The sequence below is a fragment of the Pelophylax lessonae genome, assembly GCF_965119305.1.
Source record: "Pelophylax lessonae genome assembly, chromosome: 12".
NCBI classification, from domain to species: Eukaryota; Metazoa; Chordata; class Amphibia; order Anura; family Ranidae; genus Pelophylax; species Pelophylax lessonae.
Genome location: NC_138779.1, coordinates 49940327 through 49961823, shown reverse-complemented (window position 1 = coordinate 49961823; position 21497 = coordinate 49940327). Strand labels below are relative to the sequence as shown.

The 21497-nt window shown below is 42.6% G+C and overlaps 1 protein-coding gene across 3 annotated transcripts in view; it reads right to left on the bottom strand.

The window, feature by feature from the left end:
* The window catches only part of KIRREL3 (kirre like nephrin family adhesion molecule 3), a 1274477-nt gene extending 1254517 nt beyond the window's left edge, over positions 1-19960 (bottom strand). For 2 of the 3 annotated variants that reach the window (XM_082273096.1, XM_082273097.1), the window contains exon 1: positions 19493-19959. In XM_082273096.1, the coding sequence (XP_082129222.1) occupies positions 19493-19559 (67 nt within the window). In that variant the 5' untranslated portion in view covers positions 19560-19959. Of the gene's footprint in view, positions 1-19492 lie in introns of all 3 variants that reach the window. The other variant, XM_082273094.1, reaches the window with a different exon arrangement.
* Positions 19961-21497: the final 1537 nt, after the last annotated feature.

The window sequence follows — 21497 nt, the reverse complement described above, 5'->3', positions numbered from 1 at the left end:
AACTATGAGCATGAACTAAATTCCTTAAAAAAAAAAAAAAACGCTAATGATATAAATCCACTTTGTGTGCACCAAATTTCTTTAACAAACCCAGATGTTACCTTGGTAATTAGCAATGACATCATCACTGTACATAGCCTGTACAGAGAGCGGATATGTGGGAGGAGCTCAGCAGGCTCCTCCCACCAGAGGCTTCCTTCAAAAGACTACAGGACGGGGCGGAGACAAGACCAGTCACTGTGCACAAAGAGAGAGAGCAGCAGTCACTGGTCTTAATTACAGGAAGCTCCTACACATAAGCAGGGATTCATACTGGATTACTTCACAGATCAGGAAGAAATACACAAATCACACCAAGATTCAAGTAAGAATATACATGACTCTTGTAATTAGACAAAATTTGCTTTTCCTGGAGTTCAGACTCCAGCAGAAATTCAGATCTTTTTAAACTCCCCAGGTAGTGTTACGAGAGCACCAAAATCAAAGATCCCAATTTCAAGTTACAATTCAGTGTAATGTTCCCACTGCTAAACTCAATAGTGCTTCAAAAAGTATGTGGACAGGACTGCAGCCTCTTGCCACTCATACTGTGCAACCTCCCTCTTTCAGGTTTACAAATTTAGAAATATTCTTTTAGAAAAACAGCAATCATTTATGTAAAAAAACAACTGTTTTGATAAGTTTGCAGGGTTATAATAGTCGTGTTCAATAGGGGCCAAAATTAAAGAAAAAATAAACTCTCTCCCCGTGAAGCAGTAAGTTGTGTTGCATGTGTCTGAATCCCTTTCCATCGTATCATTATAATGAATATATTATAATGAAATTGAGGAAGCGGGGCTCAGACACAGAAGACCTGCACAGACTCCCACTGAACCCAAAGCGTTACTAAACCCAGGACTCTGCATTCACTAAATCTGGTCTCCCACAGTACACACAACATGGAAATGCAATTATTTTAGTAAATATAAACAGCTAAATACCTTTTGTCCCCGTTCACATGCAGGCGACGCTACTTCCAGGGGCGACCTCCGAGGTCGCGGTGCGAGCAGCGTGCCGCGACCTTGGAGCGGCCGCCACGGACTTCATAACATTGAAGTTTATGGCGGTCGCCTCCTGGTCGCCCCAAAGAAGCTCCGGACCCTTTTTCTAAGTCGGAGCGACTTGTGTCGCTCCTATTAGAACGGGTCCGCAGCTTCCCTATGGAAGGCGACCTGCGGCGACCTGTGAGGCGACCAGGTCGCCTCACAGGTTGCCTTAGTGTCAACGGGGCTGTCCTCATCAGCATTTAGAGCAGTCCAACCAAATATCATGTCTTTTTGGTTTAAGAGATTGGGTCATTTACATATAAGCAGCCCTGCCAGGGGGACATAATTGCTCTTAGGTTTTATTTAAAGTGTAAGTTCACCTTTTCAGAAAAAAAAGAAAGGTAATTTTAACATTAATGAATGGGTTTAGGCGTGTTCGTATCGTAGCCGCCAGGAAATCGTCACTGTACACCACCAATCATATGTGTATGTGAAGCTGTGGGCCGGGAAATGCCTCAGTGCCTATGATTGGTGGTGTGCAGTGACGACTTCCTGGCGTGTATGATCCGAACACGCCTGGGCCCATCCCTACTTAACACCCTACACCCTCCCCACCTACCTGGTCCTTGTACTTACTCTGTGTGGAATGAACTTTCAATGGCAATGCAGCCAGTGCAGCGGTCGGATGGTTTGAAATCCTCTCCTCCAGCACTTCCAGGGTGGATCAAAAAGATTCTGATTGGTTATCTCCAGTACAGAGTATAGATCTGATATGTGCAGGAAGTGCCGCAGAAAGAAGAGGAAAAAAAGCGGGGGTTTTAAATCGCAGCACTGGCTGCATGGGCATTGACAGCTCATTACCTATAGGGGTAAGTAAAACGGGGGCAGGATGGGGTGGATGGGATGGCAGGATGGGATTAATGTGTTCGTTCACCTTTTCATTTTTTCAAAAAAGGTGAACTAACCGTTTAAAGCTCTAAGCAGAACTAATCACACATGTAACAATCTGATTATACAATCTACATAAAGTAGAACTGAAAGCTGAAATAAATATTGTGAACATGCAGGTTATTTTAATGAATGCTGGGAATTTAAAATACGTTTTGAAATGGCAATAACAACATAAATCTTATGACAGATATTAGTGATGGCGTTTCATCTAATTGAATATAAAATGTGTGTGTGGTCACTGGGACAGGAATTGAGGAGATATTAGGGACACGGACAAGCCTGACATTGGTTCTGACCATTTCTTTCTGTATCCAAAGCTAGAAAAAATGCTGGATTTCCACCTAAAATATGACCTTCCATGCGTATAGTTTGTGAGTTTAGCAGAGGCTGTAAAATGAGGGCACAATTTTGTAATTGGGAAAACCAAGGAGCTGTTGGGAGCTGGGGGGAAATTGATACTTTCCTCTAATCTTTTCAGAAAACATGACAATTGGTCCCTGAGAAATCCATCGCTATCTGTAATCTTTCATTCCCTTCAATTGACTGTCTTGAGACCACCCTCCTAACCGCAGCGTGTTGCTGAATTTGCAGACCTGTCAAGCACCTCTCATTGTGCTGCGACTTTTTATCATCCTGCCGTCTAGTGCTTCTCCCAGGTTTTTCCATTATAACGTCTTAATTTGGAGAATAAACAGCAAAATAAAGCCTACCTGGACCCAGTCATATCTAATCTTCTAGAATTACAATGACTGACTGTGAATTAGGAATCCGACTGACCCAACTTTCCTTGTTTATGAGCGAGACTCATGAATGTGTAATATTTATTCCTGCTCTTGGAAAGTACAATAATTCTCTTCTATGAAAAATTTACAGATCAGACATGAAAAGGTAATACGTGTTGGCCATGCTGTGAGACAGAACATTTTCATAGATTCACAAAGTATCTGGAAGTATCTTTTGCAGAGGAAGCTATGTGGAAGCTGGTGCAAATTTCACAGTCAGGCCTAAAATCCCAAATCAGGGACTGTAGCAAGAGGGATGAGAGCTGCTTGTCCTGGGGAAAAAAAGACCCAAGCCATAGAGACAGTGGCTGGATAAAAGAAGCCTATATCCATACATTTATAGGTTCGCTCTGCGCCCTGAAAGAAGAGAGAAGCAAACTTGGAGATCTAACCTCCCTCAGCTTTAAGGACCATGTTTGAATTTGCACTGACCCTGCATCCATTGGATTGGTGGCCAAACTGGATTCAAACAGAAGCATACAGGCCAAGCATTGAAATGTTGCTACTTACACACCAACACTGTTTTCTATCCATTAGGACAAGGCTTTGAATGCTTAGAGGTTCCAATTAGAGTTCCTTTAGCCTCTGTCTGTCAGAGCTATGCAGAGAATAGTTCCTTTCCCCAACACTGTCAACGCGGACCAAATCTCCCACGGGAGCATTAGGAACAGTCTTTCCAGCACTCCACAAAATTGACTGGATGTTCAGCATTTATAATAGTACAACACAGACAAGGCACTTTACTCTTTAGCTCATTATGGTCTACATGTGTCCACCTAGAGGTCCCATAAATAATCCTGTAAACTACATCACTCACAGGGGAATGACTGGAGAAGCGAGAGCTTGTCCCAGCATCTTCTTCCACCATGCCACCTATCAGACCACAGCCCCACTTTTAGTAAGTAGTAGTAGTGGTCTAGAAATAATAGCATAGTGTGCACAGTCTTTAAACATGAACAGCATGGCCCCACTTAAAATATCAATGCTGCTTTTGGTGCAGACCACCCCAAGAGAACTTTCCGCTGAGTACCTGTCTATCTTCAACACAAAAGAGGGCACCAAAGATAAAGATTCTCAACTGATGTACAACTTTGGCCAGGACTTGAGAAAGGCCTTGGTTGTGAATCCCCAAGATTCCCACCCCTGGGGCCCCCTGTGTCTGAGCCCAGGTGCCCTGCCCCAGAGATAACATTACTCTTCTCCTCTGTTGTACCATGAAACGTTCCCACTTAGGCAATTACCCTTTATACTGCAAGAAAAAAAGATTGTTCCCATTGAGGAGAACAAAGTGTTGAGGAATGTTTCAAGTGCTAGCCTGCCTAGGCTGAAGGAGACATACTAGATGCTAAAACATTTCTCCTCACTATGTTATAAGCAACCTTTTGTAAGGCTGCCATGATATAAAGGTTTCTTAGTAGTCTTGAATGGCAATAGTCTTTTTTTTTTTTGCTTACTCCTATGCTTATCTGTTTTTGTGCTGTGGTGAATGACTCAATAATGCCTCTTTTCTCATACTTATTTTTACACTTATTAATGGAGCAATCTTCCCATCTTTCACTCTTATACAGCAACATTGTTGATGTAATTGCATCGGGGAAGAGGATACTAATTTTATACTTTCTTTCTCTACAATGGCAGAGAGGTCATGTTGCCTTGGAACCCATCACCTCCTTCCAGCACACGCTCAATGATTTTCCAGAGACAGCCAAACACAGATATACCATTCACATGCAAGGTGATCCTGGAGCAACAATGGCCCATTTGATTTATATAGAGGGCCTCAAACATGTACATTTTCATTGATAAAGGACCACACATAATAATCAGTAAATGTAATGCTAGAGAAAGCTGCCAGAGATTGCGGACATGCAACATAGCCATGGTACAAAAGATGGTCAGAGACTATAGCAGTGCTACAAGAGATGGTCAGAGTCTTCAGACATATTACAGGAGATGGTCATAGACTATAGCAATGCTACAGGAGGTGATCAAAGCCTGCAGATATGTAACAGGAGATTGTCAGACAATATAGCTCTGGTACAGGAGATGGTCAGACCCTGCAGACATGTTACAGGAGATGGTTGAGGACTATGACAGTGCTACAGGAGATGATCAGAGCCTGCAGATGTGTAACAGGAGATTGTCAGAGAATATAGCCATGCTACAGGAGATGGTCAGACCCTGTAGACATGTTATAGGAGATGGTCAAGGACTATGACAGTGCTACAATAGATGATCAGAGCCTGCAAACATAGTGAATGGTCAGAGAATATACCAATGCTACAGAAAAGGATCAGAGACTGCAGGCATGTACCACGAGTTGGTCAGAAACTCTTGCAATTTTCCAAAAGATGGTCAGAGACTGCTAACATGCTATAGGAGTTGTTGGAGACTAGACTAATGCTTCATAAAATTTTAGCCCAGAGACACAATAAATGAGACTGCTATAGTTTAGTCCTATTACAACCATTTTACAAATCAATACTCCACATTTGTACTACCTAGAGCCCCCTTAAGAAAAATTGCATGTGTAACATTTGATCTCTATTCTAAAAGATAGGAGGGGGAATAACGTAAAAAGAGAAAAAAGATGGCGAACACATAAAATAAACAAGAAAGTGTGAATGAAATAACACAAACCACTTAAGTGCTGGATGTCAGTCTAAAGAATAATTTCCCTTCAATGGCTTGAGTGATCACCTAGGTAAGGAAAACATGGACTATTCTCTGATGGGCCCATAAGGACCGCACAGAAAGTACCATAGGGTCATAGGTTGAGCATCCAGGACCAGGTCCTAGAATATGCTTCTACATCCTCATCCCTGAATCAGTAGACCTGAGTGAGTATACAGGAGCCCAGGCTGTGTGTGCAGTGTGGACCTCAGATGCAGTCACTGCTGCCATCAGCAGGTCTATACGTGTAAATAAAATAAAGCTGTGAAAGTGGATGCTGGCAGAATGTAGCTGGCTGATAACAATCTGTATAATAATGCAGCCTTATGCTGCATGTATGTCCAGTCCTGTCCCCCCCTGTCATTGGTGACATTCAGTAATCACCAGCTTCAGGTTATCAGCAAAATCCCTACTTCACTGCCTGAAATCAGGATTATACGCCACATTCAGCTGCTCCTTGCTGTGACACAGAACTGATAAGTCACCACCAGAGAGGGCATTTGGGGCTTCAAGAGGACCTGTCACTCTTATAGGGCAATCAGAAATTCACTGGGGGAACTTACAAGTACTGAAGCAAATATGGGAGTTATTGCCCAGACCATATAGGTTTTTGTTTCATAAAACAACCCTTTGATGTTATAGATACTATATGGAAGTTGAAGAGGACCTGTCTGTAATGCCCACAGACTAGATTTATCTTCCTTCCTGAGCTAGAAACAGGAGAAAGTGGACAGGCCATTGTGTATTATTTTCAGTCACTTTCCCACTTGAGGCATTGTTTGCCTTATGCCTCCAGGCAACTTGCATCACCTAGTTTATAGGCCATGGTGATTAAAACCTAAAACTTTAATCTGTAATAGATACAGTGGCTGGAAGATTTGGTCTCTAGCCCACAGCAACTTGTCCATCAGCCCTTGTTTCTAAGACTAAAAATACATGTACAAAAATTGTCTAATAAAGGAGCGAGATATTGTTTTATCATGTGTGGGAGGCAACTGATATACAGCCCAGGACCTTTTGTGTCTGTGTACTAAAAACTAGACCTGTAGCTTACATGTGGAGCACTACAATAATATCTTTTTGCTGACAGGTTCTCTTTTTTTAAATTCCTTTATCATTCCCAGCGATTTGATGTCCCTTGGCTTTTCCTTCTGCACTCCCCACTTTACAAAATAAATTCAGTTTACATCAGGAAGAGCAGCAGCCCCTTATAAGTTGCATGTACACATAGGAAATCAAATGCAATCACAAGAGACGTAAGAAAAGATTAGGTGCTTTAACTTTCCAGCATCTAGCGAACAGATATGTCAGTTTTGGGCAGAGTGACCTAATAAAGCAGCTGTATTTCACATTCTGACTTTCTCTTCCCTGACCCAGCGCTGTATAAGAGAGATGACCACTATTACACAGAGCAAAGTAAATGTCGCCCATTAACCTCCCTGGCGGTATGATTATGTCAGGAATTCTGTACCAAAAGCGGTACAATTGTTTGCATGGAAATTTGGCGTTATGTATTATAGGCCTACAATTCTTAGTAATTACTGACTTAAACCTGACCAAAACAAGACTCTAGTAGACATCCCAGATGTGATAAATTTGAAACACAAACGCATGAATTATAATCTAATCAATAATATAATTTTATTATATAATATAATATATATATATATATATATATATATATATATATATATATATATATATTATATTATATAATAAAATTAGATTATTGATTACATCATAATTCATGCGTTATATATTATATATATATGTGTGTATATATATATATATATATATATATATATATATATATATATATGTATATATATGTGTGTATATGTGTGTATATATATATATATATATATATATATATATATATATATATATGTGTGTGTGTGTGTATATATATATATATATATATATATATACACACATATATATATATATATATATATATATATATATATATATATATATATATATATATATATATATATATATATAATATAAATGTTATGTGTTTGTGTTTTGTGCAACGTTCAACGTTTGAATTTCCCTCCCTAGTTCTGCTCCCATGCAGCATTGCTGCTGCAGGGAACGGAACCAGGAAGTCCTCATACCGACAGACGAGCGGCGGGGATCTCAGCTGGCGATCACAGCAATGGGAGATCATCGCTGGATCGCCAGGAGAAGTTAAGAGACACCGCTGCTCGCTCTGCACATCCACCCCGAGCGTGACTCGGGGATACCGATAACAGCATGGAAAATCCACCCCGAGTCACGCTCGGGGATACCGCTAGGCAGGTTAAGGCCTCATGCACATTGGACGTTTTTACAGCTGCTGTTTTCGCCATCAGACATTTTTCTGCAGCCAGTAAACTCCCCAGCATGGTATTCTATGTGTCCATACACACAGTTTTTGGGTAGGGGCGTTTTCTGGCTGGAAAAAAAACAGAACTAGTGGGTTTTAGAAGGCGTTTTTCAGCTGTAAAAACGCTCTAACTCTGATAAAAGCTGAAAAAAGCTTACAAAATGCCATAAAAAACTCTGAAAAACTTGGCTATTTAGCATTTATCAGTGTTTTTGAGACATGAGCTTTTGTGGGAGTATAGTATTGCTAAAAAGAAGCTAAAAAAAAGTGCTACAGCTAAAAAAAAGCTAAATAACGTTGGAAAAACGCTATTGCAAAATACCATAAAAAAAAAACGCCTTCTACAGCTACAGCTTTCTACTGACGTTTTGATAAGGTCCAATGTACGTGAGGCATTACAGCTGCTGTTTTTGGGGTCAGACTTTTTTCTACAGCCAGTAAACTCCCCAGCATGTTATCCCATGTGTCCATGCACACATAGACTGTTATTAGCAGTTTTAGGCAGCGGTGTTTTCTGGCTGGAAAGAAAACAGAACTAGTGATTTTGAGAGGAGTTTTTCAGCTGTAAAAATGTTCTAACTCTAAAGCTTCTAACTCTGAATAAAGCTTAAAAATGCCCAAAAAACTTTAGAAAAACTTGGCTGTTTGGCGTTAACCAGTGTTTTTGAGACATAAGCTTTTATGGGAGTATAGTTTTGCTAAGAAAAAGCGAAAAAACTATACAGCTAAAGAACACCAAAATACGCTAAAAAAACTCACTCTTCAGCTTTCTACAGCTAACACTACTGGCTTTTTTTTATAACGTCAAGTGTGAATAAGGCCTAATGGTCATGAAGTCCAGAATGGTTCTAAATAATAGAAAAAGAGATTCAATATTTTTCGGGGGTTTGGACACTCTCCCTTCATTAGGGATTATATGTTATGTGGCCTCAAAAATGATTGAACTTGTGCTTATTTGTACAGTGTGACAACCTACTAGTGGTATTATCCGATTTTACAATTACAAGTATTATAAAAATCCTACTGAGTCCAGTCATTTTAGAGGTCACATAATATATAAGCCCTGATGAAGGGGGATCGCCTGGACCCATGAAACGCGTTTATCTCTCTTCTCATTAATTATTTAATTAAACACCATTCTGGACTTTATGACCATTGGTTTGGCCACGTTACTGCTTTAAACATATTTGGACGTCTCTCAGGACCTTTGTTTTGTTGGGGTGCACCAGTACATGTTCGTGGCCTCATCGAAGCAAGTCAGCTTAGTCAATGAAACAGTCACTCATAACGCTATGTATTAACAATAGGAGACCTAGTGGCTCTTACGCATGTGCCCTGATCTCTACAACACAGCCAGACAGGGAGAGGTATCGTTAAAGAACACTTTCAACAGAATGTCCCATTTACCGACCAGGGACTCCGCCGACACCATTAATATTGATGATGAACTCGCCTAATGTAGACGATTCATTATTAATAGAGATATTTTATATTAACAGAGTGCTGTTGTGTCACTTCACACAACATTTCCAGCAGAGCAAATTTTCCTATAACTATCTATAGACGTTCTTCTCGGCCTTCCTCCACTCCCCTCCGCTGTCTTCTCTCCGTTCCACGCTCCGTCTCTCGCTGTTTGGTATCCTCCCTGTATCTTGGCAGCTCTCTATTTCCACCTGATCCTCCTACCTTTCCCTTTTCTGCCTCTTAAAGTCTTGGCTTCCTGTCCTCATCCCCTCCTTTTCATCATCTCTCTCTTCTTCTCGCCCATTCCCATCATTTGATCTGATCTTTGTCGTTTTATCTCCCTTTCCTTTTCTTGTCTATTTTTGACACACTCTGCCTACATTGCTTTACAAAGGGGAAGAAACTGGGATGAGATACGGAGAGGGGGAAAAAAGAAAGAGAGGGAGAGATCAGAGTTGGTGAACGACAGCATCAATTTTCCTTTCACTAAGGGCCAATCTATGTTTTATCCCGAGGGGAATCGGATCAGGTTCTCTAATTTGGACACACACGCCGGTTTGTGACAGCGCTCTCCATACACAAGATGACAAGAGAGAACAAAACACGATGCCATTGTATGTTTCTAATTTACCCTCTCGGAGGACGTTCACGTACAATGTATGTTCGCTTTAAACAGGGCCTTCTGTTAAATCTGTCAATCAAAATATAGATTGACTTGCTGACCCTGGAAGGCAACACTTTGGGTTTGTTCTGTAAGATCTGAGTTAGAATGCCTGTAATGAAATCCTAGCTACAAAAGCAATCATGTATTAGAACTTAAAGGAAACCTATAGTGGGAGGATATAGGGGTTGCTGGTGCTAGATGTCTTAGAACAGTGGATAGATAGTTGTCCTGTTGGCAATGCTATCCAAAAATTATATAGTGGTGGTTTAGGTTATCTGGTTACTGGCAGCTTCCACACACCAGAAGATTCCCACAACTCCCTTTAGTTGTAGTGTAAAAAAGAAGCGCCACACCACAAATTATTAGTTCAGATACAGTTTCATGCCAATGTGAGCTCAGGTGGAAGATCAGATGAGGATGCCGAGGTGTTTAATTTGCCCAAAAGTGCCTCCTTCATTTGGGTTTTTATTACGTCTTCTTAGCCCTTATGAAAAGGGGTGAGGGGTAATTTTGGGACCCCCAAATCATGTTGGGTTCCTCATTTGACCATCAATTTGCCTTCACATTATATTCAAACTGTATCTGGACTCCTAACTTGGGGTGTGGCACTTGTACTTAAGATCCATGGTGCTAGATGTCTTGGTAATGTGGCTTCACTAGTTTATGAGGCCCTGACAGAACAAGAAAACAGATCATTCGCTCCAAATCCATAAATTTGTTCTAATTAGTGACTCTTAAAGTATAGAAACTAGAGGCACCAGGCAACCAGAAGCAGGCAGCAGCCACCTCTATTGAAGGGGAAAGTTCATCTGGTAACTAAATAGATAAAACTCCTGGAACGATGGATGGAGGTATTGGCAGCCACTTGCTAATCTGTGAAGGGCCAAGCAAAAAAAAAAAAAAACTCAAAAAAATCAGCCAGCTGGAAAGGAGGAATCCCCCCAGTATAAATTCCCGTAACCTGTGCTGAAAGGAATATGGAGTTCACCATTGCTGAATGATGGAGATACTAGTTGCCTGTCATTGCTTCCACTGGAAATGCTAGTTAATTTAACAAAAACTAGATAAAGAAAAAGTCTGCCTCGTGTGGACCTGTCATTAAATATTTTTTGTGTTAGGTGCATATATGCTAAGAAATACAGGGGCAGTACAATGCTTCCTGTTAGTTCATCATCAGTGTTGTTGAAAAGAATGGCACCATATTTGCTTAGCCATCATTCAGGGTCACCACCTACTGTACATCCTGGACTAGGATGTATGATCAGAGTTGACACAAATTATGTAAATCTTGGGGCCTGTGCTGTCCTTGGCAGTATTCACAAAAGTCTGACACTGATCAGCTTCTGATGGAGCCTTTCACCTTGTGACTTGCTACAATTTTTTTGCAGTCTGATCAGATGCAGAATGGAGACTGAAGAAATGCTTTCCACTGCCTGCAGCCAACTGATGACATCATCTCAACCTAAGTCACTATTAGTGCTAATTTCCCATAAAAAGAAGGTGGAGCTTTTCTGAAAAATGATTCTCTTGCTGTATGTTGTAACATGCCTGAGATTAAGTCCCGGTTCACACTACAGCGACTTGTCAGGCGACCTTTCAGCCTGACAAGTCGCGGTCAATTCAGTGCTGCGGGAACCGTTAATAGGAGCGACTCAAGTCGCTCCGACTTAGAAAATAGTTCCTATACTACTTCGGGGCGACATCGGAGCGACTTGAATTGACTTAAATTATGTGAAGTCCGTGCAAGTCGCGCCTAAGTCACGGTGCACGCGACTTCACAGGTCGCCCCCAAAGTTGTGCCGCGGTAGTGTGAATGGACACGTATGCATGCAGACTTGTAAAGTTACTGACAGGCCCACCTTAAAAATCCATTTAATGTATCCCCATTCAGACCCTCGCACTGCACAGATGTTGGTAAATCTAAAATAGATTATACAACTGGAATGAAATATGCGCGGCCAGCTTGTGTTATCGTTTTTATTTTTCATTCACAATATGCTGTTTAAATTAATATTGTACTTTCTCACCTCCTTCTGCTCCTACATGTGTCTGTTTGTGAAGTTTTTAATACGGGGCATTTACAGCAGTCATATCAGGCTGTGTTAACCTTCTCACTGATCACTTCTAGCTCTTTTATTAGACGACTGTATTACCGCTGAATCAAGCTCTTTGTGCCTTTGTCTATATCGTCTCTCTGTCAGCTGCCTGTATGTATGTGTCTATACATTGGCATACACTCTGCGTGACATTCTTGTATAGAGATATGAAGTGTTTTGGGTAAAATGTTACAGGTTGAAGCATCTCTATGTGGCGTTGTTTTCCATGCGATGAAATAAATTGCTCTTATTGGACAATTTACAACTTTAAAGCCGACCTCCGGGCATAAAAAAAGGTTAATTTAAGTATATTCGTCAATAGCCACAAAGGATTTAAAATAACTTTGTTTTCACCAAATGCCTCTGCAAACCCAGATATTACCTTGTAGAAGTAGCCATGACATCATCACTATGCTGTGCATAGCAAGTGCAGAGAGCATGGTTGTAGGGGGAGGGGCTAAGCAGGAACCACTCACTTTAGGCTGCCTGCAGATAACTACAGGAAGGGGCAGGGACAAGACCAGTCACCTTGTGCAAGGATAAAGAGCAGCAGTGAGAGCGGTCTCTTATTACAGGAAGTTCCTGCACAGAGGAAAAGTATTACACTGGATTACTGTGCAGATCTGGAAGAAATACACAACAAAATCCTTGTGAATCTAGTTGGTAAATTAGCAACTGCAAGAAATCTTTCTAAGCCAAGTGGTGAGCAAGTAGTCATTTGCCAAATTATAAATACGCTCCTAGGTATGAATAATTGTATTCCCAAATATTTATTACCAAATCTGTATATAAAAATGCCCCGGTAAAAAGAACTGAAATGTTGTAACACCACCAGCATATGTATATTCCATATAACATTTTTTGTGGTGATGTTTACCTTTAATAATAACTGTCCTTTACATTGGCAGATGTGTTATTACAGCCAACGTTTCTGCCGTTCCCCAGTGAAAGGAAGGATACTAATTTTTGGTACATGGTAGGAATGGGGTGAATGTGCGACAATTCTGGCTGGCGAATAAGCAGCAAATCTTTGTGTAAGTCCTGGTAAACATATCAACGTGTAACAATGTGAGGGTCCTTTCACACGAGCGGTGCGCTCGGCGGATTCTGTTTTCTCAGTGGGGATCAATCCGCCAATCCCCGCGGAGCAGGCGGATGACAGCTCCGTCTCCGCTTACTTTGCAGAGACTGAACTGTCAGTGCCCCGCTCTCCTCTATGGGAGATCTGATGAAAACGGAACGCCTGTCCGTTTTCATCCAATCCCATCTGATCTTCCAGACGGATGGAAAATAGGGTTTCCATCCGTCTGGATTTCACGGACAGGATCGGATCGGAGAGCAGTGGGTGTCAGCGGAGATGTCTTCGCTGACATCCGCTGCTCCATAGAGGTACATGGAGCATCCGATCAGATCCTCCTGAAAAAACTGACAGGCAGACCTGATCGGAAAGCCCGTGTGAAAAGGGCCTAACTGTGTATTTTACCTTTAGATAAATTAACTCTTTGCAAAGTCTGATATGACAAGTTTGCTGCATTTTCTCTTCTCCATCCGCTCACCACCATCACAGGGGGGACAAAAAAGCCCCAACACAAAGCTGTCCTAATTTCTGCAGCTCTCACATTTCCAGACAGCCTCATTCTGTAGTGTGGGTGCAGCTGGCAACCCCTCCTTCCTAGGCAATTACAGACCAGCCACCAACAAGTCTTCATTTTACTCTATTGAGCCCGGGAAAAATTCTACCTAATGCATGAAATCCAATTAGACAAAGACAAAACCAGGGGAGAGCCACCAGGCCAATGCAAAACACTGCAGTAAATTGCTCCTAAAAATCTCTCTTCTGGGTTGGGGAAGGAGCCCAAAATGGCGAGCAGATACCAGGCTCTGAATGTGGAAGCCTTTGCTTAGTGACATGCACAACGGGGCAATTACAGGCAATTATGTGGAGTAGAGGGGGCGACGGGCGCAGCAGACGCTGAATGGGCCGGGTGTCAGCGTCAATTTGGAATGACGAACTTTATTGTACTCCACCGTCACGTGGAATTCTTGTAGAAATTCTCACATTAATAACCTACAATAGCTAGAACCGGCTTTGAGGAGAATCATAATAATTAACATCATTAAAAGGCGGCACAACTGTGCTCATGGCTGCTTAAGGCACAGCTCCAGGCAAACATGAAAAATAATCGTTTAGTCCACTTCATTTAAGGGCCTGAAGTCAAAAGCAGGATCCACTTTAAATGGACAGAAAATAATCTGTTAGAATCACTTGTCTATTGTTGCCACAATATACCAAGGTCACTGATATCTTGTTTACTCGCTCAAGGTCACATGACCAATGCCATGGCAGCTATGTCTTCAGGTGCCAACTTCGCCTGTCAGTCATTGAAAATGATACGGACACGTGACATGATGGTGGCTTTAGGTCATGTGACCCACATTCTAGACATCGCAAGATATCCTTATAACGATGGGCAAACTTAAACCCCCCAACACCACCCTCTGCTGGCCCCCTGTAAATATTATGAAGGCATATTCAAAAATGTATAATATCTATCAGAAATGCTGCTTTTATAACTATGCAGAACTTGATTAGGCTGAGATTGTGTATTGCATTTCACAATGGTGTCACCACAACATGTTTCAGGCATCAGGAGAGGTGGTTAATAAGCTTTCAGGTAAAGGAAAGGAAAGGGAGGACAATGGTATGGACAGGAGGTGGGGAGGTGATAGGGAGGTTTTAGAGTTGCAGGCTCAGACTAGTGGTGTCACCCTACAGACTACATACAGTATGGCGGATGGAAAATCTATTTACAATGCTTTGTTCGGTTGGAGTTCCTCTCTATTGTTTGCAGTATACTCTATTGTTTGCAGAACGCATGAATACCGCTGACTAGGAAAGCGGGTTCAATTGAAATGACTTTCCAGCATTCTGGAAAATAAACACAGCATTTACATTTCAACACAAATACTGATTATTGCAAAAGGTAAGGATGCTGACCAGAATTTGTTTAGGCAAACTGAAATTTGATTGGACGCTGTGAGCCTGCAGACAAAGCTGTTGGCTTTACTACGGAACCTCCTTTTGTTTCTGGTAATTCTCTGGCACCCCGAGTCTGCATCATGGTGGGGTACCAGCAAAGAGCACCTGTCATCTGATCTCTGCTTCATCACCTCCGCTGACAGCGACTCTCCACTCTGAACTATAAGAAGCGGCGACCCATAAATTGCCTGACACTGAGGCTCAGTGAGATTGATCAGAAGAGGAGAGGGAAGAGAGAAATCACAGCTTTGCAGGCCAATGACTGATTCCAGGGGAAAACAAGGGGCACATTTACATCAGATTCCACCCACTCCACCCTCTCCCGACAGGCCCCCAAGCTCAGCACACACGTTAGCTCGTTCTAGAGACGTATGGGTTTCTAATGGGAACTATAAGATCTTTGCTTCCGCTGGGGAAGCTGAGCTCAGACCGCCTGACCTTCTCAGCCTGGCTGGGAATGCACAATGGGATGGCGGGTGGATGGAGGTTCTCCGGTACACATGCTGTAGCCTTTTGTAGCCGGAGAGATGCTGAGTGATTGCAGGTGAAGTTAGTTCATCTGGTGTGTTTGGGGGGGAGCAGCAGGGCAACAGCAGATTTTCAACTTTCTGCGCTCTCAGATTGATCGTTATTTGGCAGAATCAGGTTCATCATTTATCAGCACATGAGTTTTGGTGCTCAAAGCAGCCCCAGGTAAACTCCCTCCTCTTTCAGGGTCACCCCATGTACATAGAACATATTCTTGTTTATAATGTCTCTAACTTGTTGTACCAGTGTGCAAATAATCTTATAAGAGGTGATGCTATCACTTCGGATATACAACGGAAAGCCTCTTTGCTCCAGCCTACTGCGCCTATTGACATGCCATGATTACTGGTTACTTGCGCATTGGCTGAATTTCTTTGGCAGTGTAGCCTGGCGTCACCCTTCGTACAGAACTTTGTCCCGCACTCCACATTCCAAAAACATTTTTAAGCAACCTTCCTGTGACCTTTAAGCAATAGTGTACAATATAGTGTATCTAAAGACAAAACATTTTTTTCCCTAGTGCCTACATGGCACCATAATACCACAAGTGTGCTGCCGTGGATTGGTGCAAGGAAAGGAAAGTTAGGGTAAAGCTGGATGCACACTATACAACTAATGTTGGTCTATTTCCTTTAGGTTTACCTTCAACCATATAGTGAAAGGGCCTGCCTGATTGCATACAAATTGAATGTGTTTAGGTTTGACTTCCTATTATATAGTTTTGGTAAATCTATGGGAAAAAATCTAAAGAAGATTGTATTGTGTGTATCCAGCTTAAAACGTGTATGATACAATTTCTTTTTGGTTTTAGGGTTTTTATTGGCTCCTGCTAGGGGACATGCTCTCAGCTGATTATTGTCACCGAGACAGAGTGATGAGAAATCCAAAATGTTACAGGAAGTGAAGGGGAATCTTTCAACTAAGAGACTTGTTCTGGTGACAGCTAAAAGAGGGTTTCCTCTCACTATGGAGAGATTTCTTCTTAACACTTCTGGTTGTGTCCCTGAGGACAAGAAGTGAAGGGAAATCCCCCAATGGGAAACAGGTAGCAAAAGAGAACCTGACATTGGTTCAAACCACTCTCTAAGGGTTTGTTTAGACCGGCAGTGCTGCCCCACGCAAGAACAAGGCGATTTATGCCTTATAGCTTCAGTTCACTCCGATATGCCTCATTGGTGTGCGCTGAAAAAAAATATATATATATGTGAACCAATATCCCTGTTTTATGCAAGAGATTGCTGGAAATACATAAGTGTGCATAGCAGTGTGCAAAGGGTTAATGCGCTCACACACCTTGTAGCACATTATGTGTTTTGTATATACAGTATACTGTGTGTGTAAATATATATATATATATATATATATATATATATATATATATTATATTATATTTGTATTGCTGAATAAAAATAGTACATGTTGCATTTTTGCACAGCGCATTCCGACCGTTCTGGTTGTAACTACAGCTCATAGATTTACATAAAAATTTGTGTTTTTTGTCTCTTTTTTAAAAAAGAAGGAAAAAAATGCCCTGCAATGCTTTTAAACAATGCATTGCAGCTCATGCAGCATGCATTCATGCCGCTAATCGCATTTGATGCACAATAACAAGCACTGCATAATGCGAATGAGTCCTAAAACTAAACAAAAATGTTTCAGCTTTAGATATACCTTAACACAAAACAAACAGATCCCGAATTCCATTGCTCTGGACAGTGGTGGGATTCTGAGTCACAACCATTGGTCACCATGTGGTCCAATAACTTCCAAACCAATCAGGGTCATACAGAATGGGATTACATCGGTTCGCAGCGAGTTATAAGAAGACTTCACAGAACTCACACAGTTTCAATATAGTTCAGATCCCAACACTCCTCTGGAGTCAACATCAAATGCTGAGATGTACATACACCACTTGTCACAAAGCCCTGACCCCAACCCCCCCCCCCCCCCCTAATACCCTCCTTCCCAAGTTATCTGGGCGATCGCTGTAGATATCCCCTTTCATACATCACGGAAGGTTTTGAAACTCTGAGTCTCAAGAGAAAACAAGAACAAAATCAGAATAGTGTTTCCACACTGGTACAGAGGGATGCATGGATACATTCCTATAGGTAACACTTCAAGTTATTCATCAGCCTGTCTCCTGGCGTCAACATCAAACTAAACGCGATTCCAGGCAGCCTGCCTATGACTTGCCTCAAGAAGACAGGTTTAATCTTGCCGTTTCTTTATTGATGTGCAAAATAACAGCTAGAGATGCAGAACCTGACAGTTGTGTGTTATTAGATTGGTGGCCAGCCATTGCTCAAAGTGAGGGGCCCCCGGAGCCCAACATGAAGTTATGTGGCTAAAAGTTCTAAGCTAGGGGACCGGGCCAAAGTCTTCTGTGAGGGACCACAGGGGTCATCCACAGAAGGATATCTAGCAATAGGGAATCCTTCTTCGATATCAACATCATCCCTTCTTATGTGGCCACCGAGTGTCTCCTCTACACAAACAGGGTCGTGCGTGGTGAAACGGGCAAGCTTGTGTTTGTGTAGCCCGCATGACTGAATGACAAGGGATGTTGACGGTTAAAGCAAGTAATGAGGTCCTATTACACCAAATGGACAAATAACAAGACACCAGCCATGGATTTTTTAACCCCACTGTGAGCGCTCTGCGTGAAGAGCCATCGTTCTGTTAGAGATGGCCGAGTCGGCTGCAGGCAGCTGGGATGAAGGACGTGATTCTCTCTGCCCAAATAAGCAGCGGCGTTGCTGGAGCCAGCAGTGCTTGGCTCCTGCCTACCGGTTTAAGCATCCTTTTCTTCTTAGGAATCCGGTCCTTTTCCCAGCTTTCCTGGCACTCATTACAATCTGCGCCCAGTATTACCATGCCCAGCAGATGCCTCCAAATACCTGTCAAACACTATATCTCTCTTGGAACCCCTCTGCCACCTCATGTCCGAATTTCTTTGTTAGCAGCCATCTCCTGGCACCATGAACTTGGCATCATGTCTAGAACTTCTCCCTGACCCCTTGAACTCTTTAAATTTTAATTCCAGTTTCTGAGACCCATCAATCTAATTCAACACACATCTACACAGCTTGTCAACAAGTAGGATCTTATTTTCAGACAGAACACCCTCCATGCACCCTTTGTTCCTTCAGCTCCTGAAAGTTCACTTTCTTCCTCAGCCTGCCACACTCTCATGGCTACGAAGCCTGGCACCTACAGCAATGTTCTCCAGCGTGCCGCTGCTGCCCCCTCCATTGGCATGCAGTGTACGTAGCAGCCTCTGCCCCCCTTTGGGCAGATTTCTGCTCCCTGTGCAGGGATTGAGCTGAAATTCCAACAGGTGACACCACCTCATTCATCCATGTCACAGCCCCCCGTTCCTCGCCAGCCAGAAGACATCAGCAACTCGCACCTTTTTTATTTGTTTTACCATGCATTTCTAGCAAAGTTGAGGACTGGGCACAGCAAGATAGAGCTGTGGGTGGACAGATTCACAAGCATTCGAGTACAAAAGCAACCTGCGCCGACATCCAAATCCGATTCCTCAACAGCAGACGGTAGCTGCCACCCATCCAACATCCTCTTGTAACCTCCGGAGCCAGAGGAGATACCTGCACAGGGAGGCAGAGGAGACACCTGCACAGGGAGGCAGAGGAGACATTTGCACAGGGAGGCAGAAGAGACATCTGCACAAGGAGGCAGAGGAGACACCTGCACAAGGAGGCAGAGGACAAACCAGCATACACACATCGGCTCCGGAATGCTCGCCGTAACTCTAAACTGCACAAGGTCATCCCCTGCCGTAACCCCCATCAAGGCACAGAGCCATACAAGACGCCCTCATCCAGCAGTTCACTTTGAAACAAAGTAAAGGATGATTTTTTTTTTCTCCTACCTCTGCTGAGCAGGATACAAGTGAGCAGCAGCAGTTCCAGCCGGCAAGGCTTCATCCCCAGCAGCATCACCGCGGACACAAGAGAACAATGTTGGATTCAGCCGTTTCCCCCCTCTGCACCGGGAGGGGGGTTATTGGTCCCTGGATCCTTGCAGCGCTTGGCTCAGATTGCATCCAGCCTCGGCGGCTCTTGAGCAGCACAAACACACTGACTGTATAGCAGCAGCAGCATCTTCTCTCCTGTGTGTGGCTGCCTCAGCTCTGAGCACCTCCCTCCCTCCTCCAGGCAGAGACAGGGGCAGAGCTGAAATTACTCAGTGCTGAACGTTTAGGAGCGATCTTACTTTCTGGGGGCCGATTCGCTAAAGGATAGGCATTTACGCTGGCACACCCAACCAAATTAACCGTATGCTCACCAAATTTATTGTGCGAACAGGCAACGACGAACATACGCACAATTTTTTTTGCACATTGAGTAAAAAATGCCACAATTATAGTCATGTAGCATTTTTTATTTGGGTCTTTTTTTTTTTTTTGCTTTTTTTTTAACGGTGCATAGTTGTCTGTGGGACAACGTACAAAGATCTGTAATGCGGTGATTCGTTCAAAGCCTTAAAAAAAAGTGAAAATTTTACATGTTAGTGCAGTAATTTACGCATTTACACATGTACAGTATAAGCAAGTACATACGAGCATATATGCGTAAATTGAAACACTGGCAGCTAAAGGAGGATGAAGAATTTGACAGAAACGCACATTTACGAGCCTGTACGTGTGTATACGGAAGGTCCCGAACCACTTGACCTCCGGAAGGTTTACCCCCCTTCATGAGCAGTTCATTTTTTGCTATACAGCACTGTGTTACAATAACTGACAATTGCACGATCATGCGACACTATACCCAAAAAAAATGTATTTTTTTTTCTTTTTCCCCACAAATAGAGCTTTCTTTTGGTGGTATTTGATCCCCTCTGCGTTTTTGTTTTTTGCGCTATAAACGAAAAACAGTCTATGATACATTTATTTTTTACTTTCTGCTATAAAACATATAAAAAAAAATGTAAAAAATCGAATTTCTTCATTATTTAGGCCAATATGTATTCTGCTATATATTTTTGGTAAAAAAAAATCCCAATAAGGGTATTAATTGGTTTGTGCAAAAGTTATAGGGTCTACAAACTATGGGATATATTTATGGAATTTTAAATTATTTTATTTTTATTTATTTATTATTATTTTACTAGTAATGGCATTGATTAGCCACTTAGAGCGGGACTGCAATATTGCAGCAGACAAATCGGACACTAACTGACACTTTTTTGGAAAACATTGACACATATAGAGTGATCAGTGCTAAAAATAGGCACTTTCACTGTACTAATGACACTGGTTGGGAAGGGGTTAACATCAGGGGCGATCAAGGGGTTAACTGTGTGCCTAGACTGTGTTTTAGTGTAGTGTGGGAGGTACTTTTACTAGGGGAAGGCATGGATCCGTGTCCCTGCTTTGCAGGAACACAGGATCCATGCCTTCTGTACTGACAGAATGGTAATCTACCTTGTTTACATAGGCAGACTGACGTTCAGCCTATGTACCGAATGATCAGCGGGTGCCTGTGGACATCGAGTCCATGGGACTTGCTGATCGGCTCCTGCTGTGCGCCCGCTACCAGGAAGTTCAGGATCACATATATTAGGGATCGACCGATAATCGGTTTGGCCGATAATTGGTGGCTGATATTCACTTTTTTGAAAGTATCGGTATCAGCCACAAACTTGGCCGATATGAACGATATTTATTTAGGGTAGGGCTGCCCCCGGAGGGGAAGGGGGGAATGGGAGCGCTGCCTGATTACACAAAGAGCAGGGTTCCTCTGCTTACCCTGCGCAGGCGCTCTCATACGAAGTCCTGCCTCCTGGACATGCTCCTACCTATGATAGCCAGCACACTGGTGACTTCTATCATAGGAGGCGGGACTTCGTATGAGAGGGCCTGTGCCGGGTAA